Source organism: Hypanus sabinus, chromosome 3 (assembly GCF_030144855.1).
Source record: "Hypanus sabinus isolate sHypSab1 chromosome 3, sHypSab1.hap1, whole genome shotgun sequence".
In the NCBI taxonomy this organism is placed as follows: Eukaryota; Metazoa; Chordata; class Chondrichthyes; order Myliobatiformes; family Dasyatidae; genus Hypanus; species Hypanus sabinus.
In genome coordinates, this window is record NC_082708.1 from 94,563,379 (window position 1) to 94,576,828 (window position 13,450).

The 13,450-nt window shown below is 39.7% G+C and overlaps 1 protein-coding gene across 2 annotated transcripts in view; it reads left to right on the top strand.

Annotated features, from left to right (window-relative positions):
• LOC132391519 (uncharacterized) overlaps window positions 1–13,450 on the top strand; it is a 237,636-nt gene that overhangs the window by 46,437 nt on the left and 177,749 nt on the right. For both annotated transcript variants that reach the window (XM_059964806.1, XM_059964807.1), the window contains one exon: window positions 12,668–12,756. In XM_059964806.1, coding sequence (XP_059820789.1) covers window positions 12,668–12,756 — 89 coding nt within the window. The remainder of the gene's footprint in view (window positions 1–12,667; window positions 12,757–13,450) is intronic.

The window sequence follows — 13,450 nt, forward strand, 5'->3', positions numbered from 1 at the left end:
GCCTTTGATGGATGCTACTTTTATACCCAGTCATGATAACTCACCTGCTACCAATTAGCCTGCTTAATGTGGAGTCTTCCAATCCGGTGTTACTTGAATATTCTGTGCACTTTTCAATCTTATTTTAACTCCGTCCCAACTTTTGTTGAGTATGTTGCAGCCATCAAATTCTAAAATTGTGTATATTTACAAAATACAATTAAGTTCGTCAGTAAAACTATTGAAAATCTTTTCTTTGTACTTTTGTCAGTTAAATAAGGGTTCACGTGAATTAACATATCACAGATTTTTGTTATTATTGCATTTTGGAAAATATCCCAGCTTTTCTGGAAATGGGGTTCGTACTTAAAGTTCATAAAATTACTGGACCTTATTGGTAGTATGGGAAGAAAAATTTGAAAGCTTTTTTTTGTAATTTTATGTATATTGCCGTGCCTAACCTGAACTTTAAATGCTGCTTTGCTGATTTCATATTGTCCATCTACCTGTAACCCAAATATTGGTTCCTTTTCTCTCCCTTAATAGTCTCATTATTCTTATTTAGCAGATTAGAGCCCTTGTAGTGTCTGTGTCTCTGCTTCACCCTTCATCCTCTGTCTCCAATTTTAACCTTACTCTATCTGCCTTGACTGCTTCCACCTGTCACCCAAATGCCTCTGCCTTGTAAGTTCACTTCCTCCACCTCGCTTCTCCTGCCCATCATCCTTCACTCCTCTATGGACCACACATTACCTACCAGCCCCTGTTTTCTCATCCCCCCTCCTGTTTGTAGTGCCTGTCTTTCCTCGTCACTCTTAGTTCTGATGCATGGCTTTGACCCACAATGTTGACAGTTGCCTTTCCATCTCAGATGCCTCTCGACCTGTTGAATTCCTCCAGCTGTTTGTTCCTTGCTAATATTAAATAAGAAATGCACCTCTGACTAGAAAAGGAATCCCTAACTAGCTTGACAGCCCATTGTTGTGCAGCACAGAACCATGCTCTTCAGCCCAACTGGTCCAAACCAGCAAAGATTCCCATCTAAGCAAGTCCCATTTGTCCAAGCTTTGTGCATGTCCCTCTATCTTGTACATCTCTATAAGGTCACCCTCATTCTTCTACATGCCAATGAAAATAACTGCTTAACCTTTCTCCATAAGTTAATTCCTCTAGTCCTAGCAAAATCCTCAAAACTGCTCTGCACTCTTTCTCACTTAACGACAACTTTCCTAAACTAGGATGACCAAAATTCAACACAATATTCTAAAAGTGACCTCACCACTATTACATTGCCTCAGCCCATTATGTTTGTATTGTGGATTTGAGTTCATCTGATAAATTTCAGATTTTGTTTATAAGGGTTACTTGAGACCATGGTGGCTGTAAAATAACGTGGGTCAGGGTTGATGCTTGAGCAATACCAAAAAGTGGTAAAGTAAATCAGATAGGTAGACTTCAAGTGGATATTTGTGAGCTTAAAATTCTACTGAGAATATAGTCCTGTTTTGTATGCTTTATCAATCATATTTCACATGGACATACTGGAAAATTTTAGAAAAGCATTGATGAGTCCATTGAAAGTTGTTTATATTTTCATACAGAATTAACCCTTGTATTATATGTTGAGATGACAATAGAATCACAATAATTACAATGTATTTGATCTTTTATATTTTACTGTTTTGCTTTGTGCATTCTACCAAAAATAAATATTAATCTTTTGCCCTAAGATTTTAAAAAGTAAATCAAGCAGTGTGTAATGTTCTTGTTTTTTATGATTTTGTTTGTTTTTAATGCTAATTAAGTGAATGAACAAGTTTTCTGAATTTATATATCCAGGAGTAAGACATACGGCCTTTGACAATAGCATTCATATTAGTAATATTAATAATAATTCTCTTTTGCTTCTCATTAAGCATTGAATTACTTTTATGACTGCTTATCTCACTGCTCATGTGCAGCATTTCATATTAGCACCGAGATTCAGATTAGAATTTTTAAGGATAGAGTTCTAAGTGATTTGGATTAAGTTATCAGATTGTGTCTCTTGGTTCTGTGTTCTCCTATTAGACCATAAGACATTGCAGCAGAATTTGACTCTTCAATTCTGCACTGTCATTTGATTATGGCTGATTTGTTTTGCCCTCACAATTCCATTATCCTGACTTTTTCTGTAACCTTTGATGCCCTTACTAATCAAGAACCTGTCAACTTTCTCTTTAAGTACACCCAGTGTTTCTACAGCTACAGCTTCCACAGGTGAATTCCACAGATCCACCACTCTCTGGCAGAAGAAATTCCTCCCTATCTCTGTTCTTAAAAGGATGTCCTTCATTCTGAGGCTGTGCCCTTTGGCCCTAGACTCTCCTACTATTGGAAACATCCTCTCCATGTCTACTCTATCTAGGCCTTTCAAAATTTGGTAAGTTTCATTGATATCTTCCCTCCCCGCATTCTTCTAAACTCCAGTCAGCACAAGCCCAGAGCCATCAAATGCTCCATATATATTTCATTTCATTTGTATAAACCACCTTGCTGCACCAATGACAACATATCATTTCATATATATGGGGACCAAAACTGCTCACAGTACTCTAAGTATGGTCTGACTCTAAATATATGCCTTATAAACTCTCAGTGTTACATCCTTGTTTTTGTATTGTAGTCCTCTTAAAATGAATAGTAATATTCTTTCTGGAAAGAAGCAGCATTCCTTCTTTATCTCAGTGCTATATTTAATTATCTTAAACAGGCTAACCAGATAATTGAAAGGCCCAAGAACTCTGGATGGTATAAATCGAAAAGGAGTAGTACCAGATGATTCCTTTGTTCAAGAGAGGGAGTAGAGATAACCCTGGGGATTATAGACCAGTGAGTCTTATTACAATAGTAGGCATATCATTGGAGAAGGTTTTTATAGATGTAACCCTCAGGTTCAGCCAGCATGTGTTTGTCTCGGGGAAGCAGCCCAGCCGAACTGAGAAATCTCATTTGTGTAGATGCTGCGTGATGTGTTGCCCGGTTACAAATCCGTACAGCAAAATATTATACAGTACACCATATGCAATTAAACGATTGAACTTTATAAATCTTAAACTGACTATAGGGTTATTAAAGAAAATAAAAGTAAAATGGGCCCATTTTAATGAAACAGTCTAATGAACATGTTGGAGTTCATGGTTCTGTCCATTTGTTCCTCATTGACCTCCTTCAAAGTTCACTGTGACCAGCAGTCTACCAACTCTCTCTACTCACGTTTTCTCTCTTCGTCTCTTGCCAACAATCCCTTCTCTCAGACCCACAAGAAAGAACAACAGGCCTCTCATTGGATGGCATGCATTTCAAAGCCACTGTATCTCTAGTCATAACCCAAACATTGCTGCTGCAGAGCAACCATTACATTAGCAGTGTAACATTACAGAGAGGCCATTACACTAACATTGAAACCCTACAGCATGTTACATAGAATTTATGAGCATTTGGAGAAACATAGTCTGATTAAGGATAGTCAGCATGGCTTTGTGAGAGATAGGTCATGCTCATGAGTCTAATTGAATTCTTTGAGGATGTGACAAAGTACATTGATGAAAGTAGAGCAGTGGATATAGTGTATATGGACTTCAGTAAGGCATTTGATGATGCTGATTCAGAAAGTCAGGAGGTATAAGATCAGGGGAAATTTGGCTGTGCGGATTTAGAATTGTCTTGCCCATAGAAGGGAGAGGGTGGTTGTAGGTGGAGTATATTCTGCCTGAAGGTTGGTGACCTCCTGTGTTTTACAGGGATCCATTCTCAGGAACCTCTGATCTTTGTGATTTTTATAAAAGATTTGGATGAGGAAATGCAAAAGTGGGTATGTAAGTTTGCAGATGATAGGGAAGTTTGTGGAGTTGTGGATAGTGTAGAAGGTCATCGGAGGTTACAACAGGACATTGACAGGATACAGAGCTGGTCTGAGAAGTGTCAGGTGGCGTTCAGTCTGGAAAAATGTGATGTGATTCACCTTGGAAGGTCAAACTTGAAGGCAGAATACAGGGTTAATGACAGGCTTCTTAACAGTGTGGGGGACAGCAGGATCTTGGCGTACACATCCATATATCTCTCAAAGTTGCAGTGCAGATGATAGTGTTGTTATGACGGTGACTAGTCTGTTAGCCTTCATTAGCCAGGGGATTGAGTTCAAGAGCTGCTAAGTAATGTTGCAGCTCTAAAAAACCATAGTTAGACCACACTTGAAGTATTGTGTTCAGTTCATTATAGTAAGGATGTGGAAGTTTTATAGAGGGTGCAGAGGAGATGTACCAGGATGCTGTCTGGATTAGAGGACATGTTTTATGAGGATAGGTTGAGTGAGCTAGGGCTTTTCTATTTAGGGAGGATGAGAGGTGACTTGATAGAGATATATAAGATGATAATATGCATAGATGGTGCGAACAGCCAGAAACTTTCCCAGGGTGGAAATGGTGAATATAAGGGGAATAACTTTAAAGTGGTTGGAGGTAATTATAGGGGAGATGTCAGAGGTAAGTTTTGTTACACAGAGTGGTGGGTGCTTGGACATGCAATCAGGGTGGTGGTAAAGGCAGATACATTAAAAACATTTAAGAGACCTAGATAGGCACATAGATGAAAGAAAAATGGCTAATTGGTAGGGAAGGGTTAGTTTAATCTTGAAATTGTAAAGGATGGAACAGCATTCTTTAAAGAGCCTGTTTTGTGCTGAGCTATGTTGTGTGATCTATATCCCTCTCTATCCTTTGTTAACCTTCTACATGATCCACAAAGCCTCTAATCTTAACAACATCTGTAGACGTAATAACCCACCCATCCATACTTTCTCCGAGATCATCTATGCATATTACAAACAGCAACACCCCAGTGCAGATCCTTATTGAAACAGCATTACTCATGAACCACATCCAGAGTAAGTCCCATCGACTACCATCTTCTAGATTAAACCTATTTTAATCCAAACAGCCAAATCACCTTAGATCCCATGCATCTTAATCTTTTGAATGAACCTACCATTTTGGGCCTTGTTAAGTGCCTTCCTAAATTCCCCGAGTACAGCATCCACAGCTCTTCCTTCATCAATCACCTTTGTCGCATCCTCAAAAAACAGTCAAATTTGTAAGACGTGACTAAACAAAGCCATGGTAACTGTCCTTAACTGGGGCACAATTTTCGAATGTTCATAAATCTTATCTCTAAGAATCGTCTCAAATAGCCTTCCTACCACTGATGTGAAGCACTGTCACACCAAAGTTGAGGGGTGACCTGATAGAGATTTACAACATTGATTTAGATTTGGAGATAAAGCATGGTAACAAAGCCTTGTGGGCTAACAAACCTGCTCTCCAATTACAACCATGTGACCAATTAACCTAAGACCACACAACAATAAGGTCACATGGTCACAGGGAGAATGGTGAAACTCCATATGGAGAGCAGTGGAATTGAACCTGTGTTGCTACCCCTATAATAGCATTAGGCTAATTGATACGAAACCATGCCACCCAATGTTAGGAAAGACACAGAGTAGCACATACATCAAGCATAAGAGCACAATTAGGCTATTCGGCCCATCAAGTCTGCTCCTCCATTCGATCATGGCTAATTTATTACCCTGTCAACCCTATTTATTACCATTGTACCCTTTGATGTCTTTACTAACCAAGAACCTATCAATCTCCACAACAGCCATCCATGGCAATGAATTCCACAGATTCACCACCCTCTGACTAAAGAATTTCCTCCTCTGTTCTAAAAGGATGTTTATTCTGAGCCTGTGCCCTCTGAATAATTGAATTCATACAGCAATTTGAGAGGGAGAAGCATAACTCACATGTGTCAATATCATAGTGGAACAATGGCAATCACAGAGGCATGAGAGAGAAGCTTCTCCAGGTGGATTGAAGGAGGATACTGGCAGGGATGACAGCAGAGCAGAGATGGCTGAAGTTTCTGGGAATAGTTCACAAGGCACAGGATAGATATGTCCCACAGAAGTAGTTGTTCTCAAATGGCAGGGGTTAGGCAACCGTGGCTGACAAGGGAAGTTAAGGACTGCATAAAAGCCAAGGAAAGGGCATATAAGGTAGCAAAAGTGAGTGTGAAGTAGGATGATTTAGAAGCTTTTAAAATTCAACAAAAGACAACCAAAAAAGCTAAAAGAAGGGAAAAGATGAAGATTGAGGGCAAACTAGCCAATAATATAAAGAGGATTTTAGAAGTTTTTTTCAGTTATATAAAGAGTAAAAGGGAGGTGAGAGTTGATATTAGACCACTGGAAAATGATGCTGGTGAGGTAGGAATGGGGGACAAAGAAGTGGCAGATTAATGGGTACTTTGCATCTGTCTTCACTGTGGAAGACACTAGCAGTGTGCCAGAGGTCTCTAAGTATCAGGGAGCAGGAGTGAGTTCCATTGCCATTACAAAGGAAAAAGTGCTAGGCAAACTGAAAGGTCTTAAGGTAGATAAGCCAACTGGACCAGATGGACTACATCCCAGAGTCCTGAGAGAGGTTGCTGAGGTTGCTGAGATAGATTCCTGAAAGAGGTTGCTGAGATAACGGAGTATTGGTGATGATCTTTCAGGAATCACTTGATTATAGCATAATCACTTGATTATAGCATAGTCCCAAAGGACTAGAAGATTGCAAATGTCACTCCAATCTGTAAGAATGGAGGAAGGCAAAAGAAAGGAAATTATTGGCCAGTTAGTAAAGCCTCAGTAATTGGAAAAGTGTTGGAGTTTATTATTAAGGATGAGGTTTCAGGGTACATAAGACTATTTATATAATAAGTCAAAGTCAGCATGGTTTCTGTGAAGGGAAATCTTGCCTGACAAATCTGCTAGAGTTCTTCGAGGAAGTAACAAGCAGGGTGGACAAAGGAGAGGCAGTGGATGTCATTTACTTGTATTTTCAGAGGCATTTGATAAGGTGCTGCACATGAGGCTGCTTAACAAAATAAAATCCTATGGCGTAACAGGTAAGGTACTGGCATGGATCAAGGAATGACTGACAGGCAGGAGACAACCAGTAGGAATAAAGGGGACCTTCCTTGGTTGGCTGCCAGTGATCAGTGTTTTTGCTCAGGGTCAGTATTGGGACCACTGCTTTTCATATTGTTTGTCAGTGATTTGGATAATGGAATTGGTGGCTTTGTGGCAAAGTTTGCAGATGATATAAAGATAGCTGGAGGGATAGGTAGTGCTAAGGAAGCAATACATTGCAGCAGGACTTAAAGAAATTGAAAGAATGGACAAAAAAGTGGCAGATTGGATACAGTGTTGGGGAATGTATGATCATGTATTTTGGTAAAAGTGTTATGAACCCCATAACTGGGTATCTTACCAGCAAAGATAGGAGTATCTGTTGAAGTCTGATGATACTATTTTTAACAGTATTTATTAGTAAAAATACACAAAAATAATATCAATGCAAATATACAGATAATATACGTCATCAATACTAAACCTAAAAGTGCGGGTATAATAATAATCAATAAGAAATAAGCTGTATCGTTGTCTAAGGGATAATGAATTGTCCGATGGAAATATAAAGTTCAGTTCAGTTCATACAGGCAGCAGTAGTTATTGTTCACTGTGTTGCAATTGTTGGAGAGGGGAGAGGGGAGAGGGGGAGAGAGAGAGAATGAATTGCCGACTTTCCTTTTACGATCTTGATCTGTCTCCGTCCTTTAGCTAGACCGTTCCGTGGAGGACTCGTCACCCAGGCAAGGGTGGACACACACACAAGCCCCCACCGGTCTCGTAGCTTCTCTCCTGGTGCGTCTGAGGGGTGTTCCCCAGACCCTACTTTTATCCCCACTCACGGGGTCTCAGGTGTCAATCAGGTTGGGATGATGCAATCCCTCAACCAGACCACTCTGGTTGCCCCCTGAGGGGTTTCAATGAATAGAACAGTACTCAATACACGATTCCTTCTCCAAGAGACAATAGCAGTAATCTCTCTCTTTGTCAATAGGAGACATTCGAACCTGTGCTGTGCCCCTCTCTCATAAATTTGTATGAGCTGTTTATCTCTCTCATTTTCTTTTATAACAGCATTGGAATAGTAGCGATTTGCGATTCTCCAAAAGGGGGGGGGGGGGGCATTGGCAATTCTGTACCCTTCTGCCCATCAGAGTTGCTCCTCATTCGTAACAAAAGGAACAATAGTTTAAATGGGGAGAAGGAACAATTACCTAAATGAGGAGAAGGTTCAAACATCAGAGGGGCTTAGGAGTCCACATGCAAGACTCCCAAGAGGTTAACTTACAAGTTGAGTCAGTGGTAAAGATAGCAAATGCAATGTTGGCATTTATTTCAAGGGGAACAGTATATAAAAGCAAAAAGATAAGGCTGCACTTGGAATATTGTCAACGGTTTTGGGCCCCATATCTCAGAAAAGATGTGTTGTCATTGGAGAGTCCAGAGGAGGTTCATGAGGATGATTCCAGGAATGAAGGTGTTAACATATGAGGAGCATTTGGCAGCTTTGGGCCTGTGCTCACTGGAATTTAGCAAAATGTGAGGGGATCTTATTGAAACCTACTGAATGTTGCAAGGACTAGATAGGGTGGATGGACTAGAATGTTGCAAGGACTAGAGGATGTTTCCTGTGGTGGGGGTATCCAGAAATAGAAGGCATAGCCTCAAAATTGGGGGACGACCTATTAGAACATAGGTAAGGAGGATTTTTTCTATCCAGAGAACAGTAAATCTATTGAATGCTCTGCCAGAGACAGCTGCGGAGGCCAAGTCTGTGGGTATATTTGAGGCGGAATTTGATAGTTTCCGATCGGTTAGGGCATCACATGATATGGTGAGAAGGCAGGTGTATGGGGCTGAGAGGAATCCAGGATCAACCATGATGGAATGGCGGAGCAAACTCGATGGCTGAATGGCCTAATTCTGCTCTTATGTCTTGTGGCCCTCAACTCTATTACTATAGGAAAGATCCTCTCCATGCCCATTCTATCTAGGCCTTTCAATATTTTATACTTTTCAATGAGATCCCCTCCCATTCTTCTAAACTGCAAATTTAGTCCAGAACTATCAAACTCTCCAAATATATTAACCCTTATTCCTGGGATCATTCCAGCGAACCTCCTCTGGACACTTTAAAATCCTAACACATCCTTTCTTAGATAAGGGTCCCAAAACTACTAACAATACTCCAAATATGGTCTGACCAATGCCCGATAAAGCCTCAGCATTATATCCTTAGTTTCATATTCTAGTCCTTTCGAAATGAATGTTAACATTGCATTTGCTTCATTACTACTGACTCAACGGGCAATTTAACTTTTATGAAGTCCCTTCCCAACTGCAATTTCTGAAATTGAAAATAGTCTATGCCATTTATTCCTTCTACCAAAGTGCATGACCACCTGCAAAGTACACCATCCTACAATGTGTTCAGTCTGCCACTTCTTTGCTTATTCTCCTAATCTGTCTGAGACCTTCTGCAAATCCCCTGCTTCCTCAACACTGCCTGCCCCTCCACTTATTTTGTATCATCTGCAAACTTGGCCACAAAGCCATCAATTCAGTCATCCAGATCACTGACATTAACTTAAGAAGAGCGGTCCCAATACTGACCCCTGCAGAACACCAGTAGTCACTGACAGCCAACCAGAAAAGGCTCCCTTTATTCCCACTCTTTGCCTCCTACCAATCAACCAATGCTGGTATCCATGCTAGTATCTTTTCTGTAATACCATAGGCTCTTATCTTGCTAAAAAGCCTCACATTCGGCATCTTTTTAAAGGCCTTCTGAAAATCTAAGTACACAATATCTACAGATTCTCCTTTTTCTACCCTGCTTGTTATTTCCTCCAAGAATTCCAACAGATTTGTCAGGCAAGATTTCCCCTTAAGGAAACTATTCTGAATTTGGTTTATTCTATCGTGTGCCCCCAAGTACTCTCAACATTTTATCGTTGTGGATGTAAGTTCCACTGGACAATAGTCATTGAGACAGATTACCATGTTCTTAGCCACTGGCTCTAGCCTGCTTGAAGCAGGGGTACCTCAGACTGCCAAAGCGAGAGATTCAATATCTCAGTGAACACTCCAGCCAGTTGATCAGCACAGGTCTTTAGTACTTGGTCAGGTACCCATTTCTGGGCTGGATGCTTTTAGTGGGTACAGCCTCAGAGACAGAAATCACAAGATCATCAGGGGCTGTGGGAGTTTGTGATGGTCTCTCCATGATTGAAACGAGCATGGAAGACATTGAGCTCATCTGGAAGTGAAGCCCAATTGTTGCCTATGTTGCTTGATTTTACTTTATAGGAGATGATGACATTCGAGTATCCTTCGTTGATTCAGGTTTAGTGCAGTATAGCCATTTTGCATGTGAGATGGCTTTCCAAAGATCTTGGATCTCTTGTAACTTTCATGGTCACCAGACTTGAATACCTCGGATCTGGTTAAATCCCAAACAAGTCTAATGCACGTTGGCAAATCAGATCCAAAAATGGCCAGGAGATTGGCCAAGGTGATGGTAAAGAGTTAATTCTGTAATTAGAAAATCCTGTTGAATAGAAGTATATTATGGGGATAATTGCTAGGATGGTCTTAGCCTATCTACTTGTTACACAGATCATTGACTTTCCTGTGAAATAGGATGCATTAATTGGTAAATTGACACACTATTGGTGGTATTATTAATGAGTGCTGATGAGAGGTGATGCATTTGGAGGAAGTTAAACAGTGGTATCTAATGTACCGTGAATGGTAGGGCACGCGGGAGTATTGAGGAATAAGTGACTTGGCTCTGCAGGTCCAAAGATCACTGAAGAGGCAGCACAGGCTGATAAGCTGGTGAAGAATGCACATTGTTTACTTTATTTTGCTGGTGCATATGGGAAATTTGGTAAAAAAAACATTAGATTATTAAAAAACATTAGCTCATGTTGCTACTGGAGGTGGAATATTTCATTATAAGGGGAGACTGAATAGGCTTGGTGTGTTTTTGTTGTAGTAGAAAAAGCAGAGGGGGACCTGATTGAGCTACTTAAAAAGCACTTTTCACTATAGCACATAGGTTCAAGTTGAAGAGTGATAGCTTTAGAGGAGATCTGAGGAAGATTTTGTTCACCATTGGAATGTTTACAATCTGGAGCTTTCAGCTTGAGAAGATGGTGGAGCCTGGTACCATTTTTAAAATGTGCCTGGAAGAGAACGTGAATCAGCCTGGCATTGTAAACCGTGGGTGAAGTGCTGGTGAATGGGATTAGCGTAGGTAGCATCTGATGGTTGGCATAGATGTGGTGTGCCAATTGTTTCTGTGTTACGTGACTCGATTTAGAACACATGAGGTAAGCTGACACAAAGTTTTGTTGCAAAGATAACCTCTTCTTTCTTGAAAATGTAGTAGTTTTTAGTGAATTATTTCCCTGTCCCTTTATAATTGCAAACACAGAGTAGTACAACATATTACAGGCCCTTCTGCCCATGATATTGTGCTGACCTCTTAACGTAATCCAGGTTCAATTTAACCCTTCTCTTTCAATAGCCCTCTGTTTTTAAAGTGAAAGAAAATAAATGGAATAAATTTAAAAAATTTAATTGCATGTAAACATTCTGCGGGGGGTGGTGAAGAATTAGTATCCAGTATTTTAGCTTTGGTTGGAAGAATTGGGAATTGTCGTTGGTGTGGAAAAGGGTATTATGATGATGACCAGCAGAATGTGGAGGAAGGGATGGGAATGGGGACCATCAGAATCAAAGCTGAGTAATACAAGGCAGGTAGATTGAAACATGGAACTGAGGTAACTGTAAGGGTAGGGAGCTTATAAGCGGAAGAACAACATTATCCTGTGTGTAGAACTAAATTAATTTTGGGTTTCAATGGAGATTGCTATCAGGAAGTAAACCATTGAACTTTCAGGTGGTAATTTTGAACAGAGCTGATCATTGATTAATGAATGAGTAACAATTATGGGCATTTTTTATGGAAAGAGGATGAGTTCTGTTGCGTATTTATGTATATTCATTGTTTTACTATAAGTAAAAGTAGAACAGAGACCCTAAGACGTAGGAGCAAAATTAGCCCATTTTTGGCTCATTGAGTCTGCCATCATGACTGAATTTCCCTCTCAACCACAGATTAAGCATTTTAGAAAAAGTGTTCAAAAACTGTTATTATTAATCTTTTATAAACTGAAAAGCAACAGTTTCTAAATGATATTGTTATTGTATTTAATCTATAACATAAGAAATGTAAATGTGTAATTATAAGCTTTGGTGCATACGCTTTTTATTATGGATGAGGTTTAAAGTATTGAGAAGTTGCACTGCATGCCGTGTACAAACGAAAGCTTTGTGTGTGCCATCTTAGGCATATATGCCATAGGTTAGGCAATGCCACTGAGTTAACTTTACTCTAAGACTGTCAGAACTAATTTAAAATTGAATATGTGGTTTACTTACACGGTTTAAATCAATGGTGCAGCAACATGTAAACGGAGCCTGGGTGGAGAGCCTTCATGAATTTCAGTAGTCGTTCCGATTAGAAGGACTGATTGAGGAATCAAAATCAAGTAGAATCATTAGACAAAATGCAATTTTAGGGAACAGGTAGTGGCTGTACAGATGCAAGTCTGTACCTTATTAAAAATTAAGAAAGTTAGCAATGATTGACTGTATCTACTTTTTTTATATTTTTGCCAGAAAGATATGTTCAAAGAAGTAGGCGTCACAGACATGTATAATGGAAGTCCTTTTCCTGAAAGTATCCAAAGTATGAATGCATATTTAGGGTGAGTATTTATTGTTTATATGAAATGCTGGTAAATGGAGTGTGTCCCTTTCTCCCTTCTTTCAGCCCAGATGAAGGGTCTTCATCCAAAATATCAATGATGAATTTCTCTCCATAGATACTGCCTGACCTACTGAGTTTCCCAGCATTTTGCTTGTTGCCCCGGAATCTATCATCAGCAGTCTCTTGCGTCTCCCTGTAGCACTAATCTTGCCAATTTGTCAACTGTGCATTTGGAAACTAATCTCAGGGTTGTATATGGTGACTTATATGCACTTTGATAATAAATTTACCTTAGACTTTGGAAACAATCAAGAAACAAATTTCAGGCAAAGAAATGTGAGTTAATTACCAGATTGTAAAGGAAGAAGCAACAGATATTACTCCTGTGTGTTACGGATTCAGCAACAATAAATATATGAGTCAGGCAGGGTTTTGATAACAAACAAAACGTTTATTAAACACTGAAAAACAAACCCCCAAAAGTAAACAAATCACTAACCTAACCGGAAATCAGCTGCTGTGCGGCAGCTTAAACAGTTCTTAAAGCGATGTTGCAAAAACAGTTCTTCAAAGTAGTATTGCAAAAGATCAAAATGCTTACAGTCCATTTAAGGGAGAGACTTTTTAAGACAATTTAAATTCTCTTTCATGTCGTGTTGTTTTGGTTCCCAAGCGAACTACTTTTCCCACGA